At 34.4% G+C, this 9,154-nt stretch overlaps 1 protein-coding gene across 1 annotated transcript; it reads right to left on the reverse strand.

Annotated features, from left to right (window-relative positions):
• Positions 1 to 3,258: 3,258 nt before the first annotated feature.
• LOC145563351 (putative serine/threonine-protein kinase PIX13) lies at positions 3,259 to 7,628 on the reverse strand. Its single transcript, XM_081623796.1, has 6 exons — positions 7,343 to 7,628; positions 6,811 to 7,148; positions 4,809 to 4,944; positions 4,593 to 4,735; positions 4,077 to 4,200; positions 3,259 to 3,928 (listed from the first exon to the last, which is right to left on the reverse strand). The coding sequence occupies exons 1-6, from the start codon at positions 7,428 to 7,430 to the stop codon at positions 3,480 to 3,482; spliced, it is 1,278 nt and encodes a 425-aa protein (XP_081479922.1). The 5' UTR covers positions 7,431 to 7,628; the 3' UTR covers positions 3,259 to 3,479.
• Between the last annotated feature and the right edge of the window lie 1,526 nt (positions 7,629 to 9,154).

A 9,154-nucleotide genomic window follows, 5' to 3' on the forward strand; every position in this document is an offset into this window, starting at 1 on the left:
AAACTACAAGTGTGTCCATTTAAAACATTTGTTTATTGTATAAAAGATTCTCTTTTATATTTTTACATTGCAAGATTACAAAAGTGGGGTGGGAGTGGGATAGGTGAAGAGAGAGAAATGTGGAAAAATATTTTTTTATTAGTGGTTCCATTTCATATTTAGAAATATATCAAGTATTGTGAACGGACGAAAATAGAAACTGTGTCAAGTATTATGGGACGAAGAGAGTTATAATCTTGCTAACAAGAGAGTGAGGGATAGCTCAAGTGGTTAGAGCGCTCTTCTCGATTCTAGTAGATCTTGGGATCGATTCTCATCCCTTGCCTTCGTGGCTCTCTCTAAACACCAAAAAAAAAAAACAAAAAAAAAAAAAATCAATAAATAAAATAAATTTCTAATAAACATCTCGAGGCGTTAGATAACTAATTTACATATTACTTGAAATAATATTAAGTTTAGAATGCATGACAAAATCATATGTCGATTGGTGTAATTAATATTAGTTTTACTTCAATAGTTCCACATTTAATTATCTTATCTAAATAAGGGGACATTCATTAGCTTTTATCGATTTTGATTTTTTAATAATAATAATACAAGTATTTGATACAATTTAAATCAATGGTATGTAAGAAATAGAGAAGTAAAAAAAAGAAAAGTAGGAGATGAGATTAAATGGAGGTGAAAAAGTTTAGCTTGGTAGTCAAAGCTCTATTTGGAGGAAAAGAAAACAGTAAAATCGGTTTTTGATCATGCAAATTTACTCGTTTTCCCCTTGTATGTGTGTCGAGTGTCGTGTAACAGCCGAGGGCCTTTAGCCCTTTACTACACAAGTCCACACCACAGATTCACACCCTTTGTTAATAATTGGAAATTTGGAATCAATAATGCATGAAAGAAGGAGGCAACAAGACAACAATCTGCTTATTAAGTTATTAAGACTAGAACCTGCATGAACCAGAAAAAGGAGTCAATATATCACGAGTCCCGAGACAACTACCGGTATATACTAGTATACTACAGCAAAAGTGCATATTGGTACTTGCTAGAATCGTAGTTATCAGATCAACTTATACCTGCTGTTTCTATTAGTTTCCCGATCAAATCGTTTAAACGTCCTGGAATTTCGAGAATGTTATAGGAATCAAGGAATGTGTGCTGGTTGCCGTGGTTGGTTTGCAACATTTCCCTCAGTCCAGTTCACAAGTTACAACAGTATGTTACGCTTAAGTTTTTGAAGCATGTTACTCTACTCCCTTTATCCCGAAATAAAAGTCATGTATGCAATTTTCAAATGTCCGGATTAAAGACTAATTTTCTACTTTACTCAATTGCGGAGTGGTGTGGAAATAGATTGGGACAATGTGATAAAAAGTAGAAAAAACATTTTATAGATTAGTACCTCAATTTCACTTCTAAATTTAAATCTGCTTCAATTGCAAGTCTGATGAAAGAAATCTTTGTTAAATCATGGTAATCTGCAAATAGCTGCAATATTTGAACTTCAAAAAGATCAAATACTACATTCAAATGAGCTTATAATAGTACTGTATCATTAATCATTTACCAAGACCAAGATCATCAACAAATAGAAAGAAATGCATGCACCAAATACTAAAAGTAAATTAATCAAAGCCCTTTGGAGTTTGGACTCACTTCAAAGAAATCATCTGAGGCCACAACCCCAAAGGAACGATTTTGGCTCCAAATCTTGCTGCCATCCAAACAAATTCAGGCTGTTCTGGCCAGAATAGCCTGTAAAATTCCCCCTACCACCACTAGTCCATTACCAGCTACATTAATCTGTAATTCTGTATGTGATTGTGTCTTGTGTACATATATGCTAAAGTATTTTGTTCGTGAAAGAGAATAATAAATACTCCAACATAAAACTCAATTTTTATGTGATATAGAAGTATTTTAATTTAAAAGAGAAAAAGTTGACAAATAATAAGCTTAGAATTAATAGTTATGTTCACATTTTATCCTTACTAGTTTGGATTTTGGAATGTTCGGAAAAATGGTGACCTGTTACAAAATGAGTATTTTTATTGACTATTTGATTTCGTAAAATGCCTCTATTTGGTTAAATTAGATGAAAAATGGAATAATCGAACTCTGTCCATAGTTATGCAACAATTAGTTCCAGACCAGGAGAAAGAAACTAAGATCGGATCATACTGTCTGATCTTATGGTGCTGCCTTACAAGTCCTAGCCTGGTGTCGTCAATCCCTGCATATATACACTGCAGAGAATAAGACAGACAGACAGCCATGCTTACAAAAAAACTCAAAAGAGAAGCGACCAAGGGGATAAAAGGAGCAGGGGTAGGGGCTTGGGCTAGCTTTGGGTAGGAATTTTTAGTTTCATAGGAGAGAGCTCTTGGATTTGGACTGCACTCCAATGAGGAAAACCATCTTGGTCGCCCATTCGAACCCAAACCATCAATTGTTTCAAAGTATGTCAAGTTAGTGCATGTATAACTTGAGACTTTTACTTATTCTGCAGGCACTCCTCACTTGGTGACGTTCAACTTGTGCCTAATCATATTCAGGTGGCAAATCTGGCAATTCCCCTCCTCTCGATTTCAATCTAACCCGACTATGTCTATGTCTATGTCTATGTCTATGCCTATGCCTATCATGGTATCACCAATTCCATGGGCAAGCCGGCACTGCCAGTCTTTCAATACACACAACCTAGTCGCAGTTGCTGTAGGAAAACTCAAGCAGGGTAAATCATCTAATATTCCAGGTGCCCTGTAAAATAAGTTGGATAACGCGCATGATCCAGTCGCTGTAGTAGACTCGTAGTGACAGTGGTCCACATTTTCATGGATACAGCGTACAGGTGGTTCCTCCTGTGTTAAAGCGATCAAACTAATAGAATTGATCATCATCATTGGAATTCATTGCCAACTACACGAATAACTTCTACTGGTACTGGTATTCCATTAAAGACAACGATCTGTTGTTAGGGAGAATGACTGGATGAATACATCAATCAATAAGACCTTAATAATTGTATATTATCTCAACTAACCATCACGACGTAATTAATCAGGTTGCTCCAACACACCTATCATGCTCTTTTGAAATGGCACGGCAGATTAAGATATCCTTAACAGGGTGATCACAGTTGATTACAAAGCCTATAATTCAAGACATTTGGAAGCAAACTTATCTCAATCATGCATGTTGTGATTAACTTCAAAGTTTAATTTCTTCTTTGTCATGGTATTTTTATGCAAACAAAAACACTCACAACTAATCCTTGAATCATGTAATCATATGAAAGTCACTGGATATACAAAATGAAGCTGAATTAGAAGACTAGGCAAACTAAATAACAATCAATTAATTGCTTGTAGATAAGCAGGGCGAGTAGCTTTTATCTCATAAATTAGCCACATATCCATTAACCAAACAATTTACAACATGATTTGAGCAAACCTCGTCTTAGACTGTATTTTGCAGTTTTACCATTCCTTCGGTGACTGAGATCCCATCCCTGCCCTTGGATCATGGTGTCGTGGATGGTAAGGAGAACGTCGAGAATTATCAGAGTTTTTATCATTAGATGGAGATTTTTCTCCAGCGCGTCCTCTGTTTTCTTTGACCTTGATGGCTTCAACTTTTTGTAGCACTTCTACCGCCTCCTTCATGCTAGGGCGAGTTCTATGATCAGTGCGGAGACATTTTAAAGTGTGTTGAGCCAACTCAAATGCTGCCTTGAGCGAATATTGACCTTCAAGGCGTGAATCCATGACGATTCTCAGCTTTTTTTTGTTGGAGAGATAAGGCCCCATCCATTCTACAAGATTTTGCTGCCCTTTTGGTCGGTTCAAATCAACTGCTCGCAACCCAGTTAACATCTCAAGCAGCACAACTCCAAATCCATATATATCACTATTCACATACAAGTGACCTGAGGAACATTGGGTACAAATACTTTCAGCAAAATGCAAGTTTAAGTTCAGAAAAAAGCAAAAAATATATTCTGTTCAGGCTTTCAGCCATATAAGGCCGGTTATGTGAACAGAGCTGTCACATGTAGATACACAAAGAAATATTACCTGTTGCAACATACTCTGGAGCAGCATACCCGTAGGTGCCCATGACTCTGGTTGTCACATGTGAGTTTCCAACAGATGGCCCCAGTTTAGCTAAACCGAAATCTGATATCTTTGCATCATAATTCTGCAGTCATGTAAAAAGGGAACAGATGAATGAACATTACAAGCGATTTCCAGACAAACATGACAATTTAGTAATAATAGTGCAGCTTAAACTTTTAACAGAATTGTTTATCCATGTCAAATATATTAACGTAAATACATCATTTGTTTGCAGAGATACAAGGCATATGTGTCAAATAAAATAATCCAAATTCTCACATCAGTAGAAGAGATTTAAGATGATTTCTGATAAAACAAAGTTATGCAGCCTAAGTAATGAGGTCATAGCTACACACTGCTTCCTTTAATTCTCATTGTCTTACTACTTACTAGTAGTTACTACAGAGCATTTAAACATATTACCACAGTAGCCAAGCTATTATAAAGAAAACAGTATATAATCGTCCACAATACCACATCAAGAAGTATATTTGAAGCTTTGAAATCTCTATATATCACTTGTTTTTCTGAATTATGCAGAAAGGCTAGGCCACGAGCTACTCCCAAAGCTATGCTCATCCGCCTGTTCCAGCTGAGTGGTTCCACGTTGGTATTCCCTATAAATTAATAGAGAGTTAGCTTTTTCTTAAAAAGCATAGCATTATCGACAATCAATCTCTTCAAACTTACTTCTGAATAGATGATTTTCCAAGCTTCCTTTCGGCAAGTATTCATACACAAGAAGCAATTCCTTATCCTCCCAACAATATCCCAACAATTTAACCAGGTTGGGGTGGGACAGCCTTCCCAAGAAGTTCACCTCCGACTGCATTTTTTAGCAGAAGCAGCAAATAAGACACGACCCCAATAGGAAAGGTTTTCCTGTCAGATGAATTAACTATAAACAAAACCTGATGCATTATGATGATGGTTGTCCTGCTGATTGCCTGATCATATCTATTCATCAGCTAGATACATGCTCAGATCCCCCCCCCCCATCTAACTATGAATCTCTCTTCTTCATTTTATTAAACAAATTGACAAAAAAAGGTGGCATATGAGCAATTTAATGGTTGGTTTGAAGCCCTTATCCCTGCGGTAAAACTTAAAGCAGAAGCCTCTTCCAAATTCTTCTGCTGTATATTATCAGCATAAGGTGGCCAACATTGGCATCAGGGTAGCTAAACCATCTTAATTCATTTAATACTTCAAAAGAACAATTATTAGCTGTTAAAAGTGTTAAGAAATGGTCACTAATATCTTTTTACATGACTTCTAACGTATGCATGCGTAATTAGGCCGCCTAGTAACTATCAGCACTGTAGCAATGATTATTTGACAATGTCAAATATTAATTCTGATCAGTATTTATAATAACCTAACTTTTACGATGATGATACCAAGATTTAAGTTTTTGTTCAACTACTGAAGACTAACAAATCAAATTTCAGTCGTCAAGACTAAGAAATGCTGATAAAAAAAAATTATAAAACCGCAACTTGAGTAAATAGACCTTAGCAACATCATGCATAAAGATCTAAAGTCACAAAAGAAGAGGGGGACAACACCAACTGCCTCCCCATTAACCTACCAACTATCCAAGAGGTAAGTATCTTCTTTCCTATTTGATGCAAAAGTCCTAACTATAACTTTTACTCTTTACCTCTTAAAGTTTTTACAATTAAACAAAAGCTAGTTAAACACAATCAATAAATCATATCGTAAGTACTATTCCTTTGAAATTCAACACATAGAAGCATCTAGGGGTGAACATGGTCTGGTTTGGTGTGATTTGAGTCCAAACCAAACCACAAAATACGGTTTGGTTAATTTTTCAAACCAAACCAAACCAAACCAAACCGTAATAATACGGTTTGGTGCGGTTTGATTTGCAATTTATAATGAGACGACATTTTTTCCTAAAAATTGTCAAATAATACTTATTAAATTTATAATAAAGTTTAATTAATTAGCTCAAAGGGATTAAATTGTACTACAAAGTTATAATAAATATGACTATCAACTAATCAAGTGCTAACACAGTAACACTTATAGTTTTCTTTTGATTTTTAATGTTTTTGTTTGTTTTTTTTTTTTAATTTTTTTTAGTTATTTTATAATATATAATAATTATTTTAACTTATTTAAAAATTATATAAATATTAAAATACGGTTTACTGGTTTACGGTTTGGTTTGGTTTATAATTTTTGAAAAACCAAACCAAACCATAAACCGTATTTACAAAAAAATCAAAACCAAACTGTATTTTTACAAACCGTAAATCAAACCAAACTGCATAGGTCTGGTTTGGTTATGGTCCAGACCAAACTGTGTACAGCCCTAGAAGCATCATCACAAAAAGAACCAATTTAACAGTTAATCCTAGGTTTTACTATTCACCCTCAGATGGCAATTCATACTGGTTCCCAACTGTAGCATCTAGAACTCCTAGTGACTGAATGATAATCATAGTTAGCCAGGCAGCCAGCTAAAAGAAGCTAAAAGCAGAAACAATAAGCATCAGGACATCAGCAAAACATTAATAACACCACTCAGACATGTGATTTTGTCCTGCATTCCTAAACAAATATTACATTCATTTTACGAACATATCCAATGCTTATAGTTAGGCCTCAGAACTGTGTAAATCAAAACCGAAAAATGTAGGATGACATAAAATGAATTGACTACCTGCCATTCTTCAAAACCCTGCATACTCTCAGAATTCAACTTCTTAATAGCCACAGCAAGTTTCAACCCACTTTTAGAAGTCACACTGCCCTTCTCATCAATCCAACCCTTGTAAACCCTCCCAAACCCTCCTTCACCCAGAAGTGTTTCAGCCTTAAAATTCTTAGTAGCATTCTTTAATTCTGAAAAACTAAAAATCCTTAAATTGGGTTTTTCCAATAATTCTCCACTGGGTGATGTTTCCCCAATACTAAGCTGATCTCCAAAGGAAAATCCACTATATCCTGAACTACTGCTTTCTGAATACCCTTTTCCTGATGCATTTCTAGCTGAAATTCCTGTAAATATCAAAAATCAAAATCACATTTATTTTAATGCAGGATTGAGAAATTAACTTCATATAAACAACAAATTTGAAGACCAAAGTTTCAGAAAATAAAAATATCAACAAATGGTAAACACCCACCAAAAAAGATGAAAACTTTATGAATTTAAAATGAAGAATTGCAAAAGAAAGAGAAAAAGGGAGTACCTGAAGAAGTATTAGGAGTGAGAATTTCAGGGAGTAAATCTGGGGTGGTGGATCTTCCAAAGCAACAGCAACCCATCAAATTACCCATTTTAAATTCCGGGGTTTTTTTACTTCAGAATTTGGTTTACATATGAATTTGTTCTTCAACCAAGTTCTGCAATGGTAGTAGCTGTCACGGAGGAGAGAGAAAGAGAGGAAGAGAGGGAAAATTGAGAGAAAATGTGTTGCAAATTCTTCCTCTTTCTTCTCAGGTAATTACAGTATTGCTGTGTAGTTTGTCCAATTCTGAGAATGTATAGTTAAAATACTCTTCCTGTTTTGTATTTTTGGTCAACTTTAATTTTTGTATTAGGTGTATTTTTTGAAGGAGAATTTATTTTAGCATAATTGTCCTAGTCAACTCCTAAAAAACAAAAGCATTTGATTGCAAGTTGCAAGCAATTCATATTTCATAGACTGCATTTGAAAATCTATTGCACATCCCCGAGAAGAAGTTATTGGGACTTGTATTAAAGTTGATTTTGACTTCCGGGCATATGTAAGGTAGACGATCGTACAAGGTCTCTAAATGAAAAGATTCAAAATTTAGCCTTTAAATGAAAATCTAATAATGAAATTGAAAATTTAGTAAATAAATGACTTAATTTTGCGAAGTTGTATCGAGTCAATGTCATTGTTAGCATTTGTAAACCTAGCTCGGACTTATTATATAAATGTATTCTAGAAAATGTAAAGTATGCTTTTTATAAGAGAAGAATATGGTAATTGTAAATTTGGTATAGATAGTAGATTGCAACATGGTGATATAACTACATAGATTGTGATACTTCATGCAATTAATTAAGCCATGTGAAATTAATTTTTCTTTCCACTTTGATTGAAGACGATATGAACATTTATCTTAATCAAAGTTACAAAAAGAGTCCTTGCCAATTTAATGCATATAGTACAACTATACAAGTGGGGTGCACACATGCAAAAAATAAGATTGTAATAATATGACTTATATGAGTACGTATAGCACAGTAGCAATAGAATTACTTCTTTTTTTTTTTTTGTTGTTTAAAGAGTCAGAAGAGTGAGTGATGAAAATTGATCACAAGATCTACAGGTATTGGGAGGAAAGCTCTAACCACTAGAACTATCCCTTAATTCTCACCTCCTTTTGTTAGTGCTATTAAGATAAAGTTTTTTTTTTTTTTTTTTTTTTTTTTTTTTTGTTGTTGTTGTTGTTGGAGGGACTAGATGAAAAAAAAAACAGACGAATGTAATACAAGTGTCCGGCATGACTACGTGAGGTTCTTTAGACATAATCTACCGTAATTGCTTAATTGCTTTCCATCTGACAATCACGGTCCTTTACAAGTTAAGTTTACGACCATTTGTGATGACTGCCAATCTATGAGAAACAAACTTAAAAGAGACAAAATAAAAAGAAAATTCGGGTGAACATTAAGAGGATAAAGACATATAATATAACAGTTATTAATATTTTGCAGGGCATTTCAACTATCCATGGAAACTTCATCTTTTTTATGCCAGATGTCAAGGCTATTTTGGATTCTTTCTCGAGCTTTCAAGCAAGACATATCTATCGGAAAGGGAATCGAGCAACAGATTATGTTGCCTCTCTCGCCTATTCAACTCCGACTCATCAAGATATAGATCTGTTCTAAATAGTAAATTTTCTTATTTTTAACTCTTTGATAGATTAGGTCACGGTTTTACAACAACACGTACCTAATCTCTTTCATGTATCTTACTTTTCTTGTTAAAAAATAAAAAAAATAAAAAAAAAATATGGCAACTTGG

This window comes from Chenopodium album, chromosome 10 (assembly GCF_948465745.1).
Source record: "Chenopodium album chromosome 10, dcCheAlbu1.1, whole genome shotgun sequence".
Taxonomy (NCBI): domain Eukaryota; kingdom Viridiplantae; phylum Streptophyta; class Magnoliopsida; order Caryophyllales; family Amaranthaceae; genus Chenopodium; species Chenopodium album.

Excerpts from the sequence above, each read along its gene's own strand:
- LOC145563351 (XM_081623796.1), bottom strand. The coding sequence starts at position 7,430 with ATGGGTAATTTGATGGGTTGCTGTTGCTTTGGAAGATCCACCACCCCA. Across the intron at positions 7,149-7,342 it reads CACTCCTAATACTTCTTCAG|GAATTTCAGCTAGAAATGCA; the intron begins GTACTCCCTTTT and ends TGATATTTACAG. Across the intron at positions 4,201-4,592 it reads CAAATATACTTCTTGATGTG|AATTATGATGCAAAGATATC; the intron begins GTATTGTGGACG and ends ACATGACTGCAG.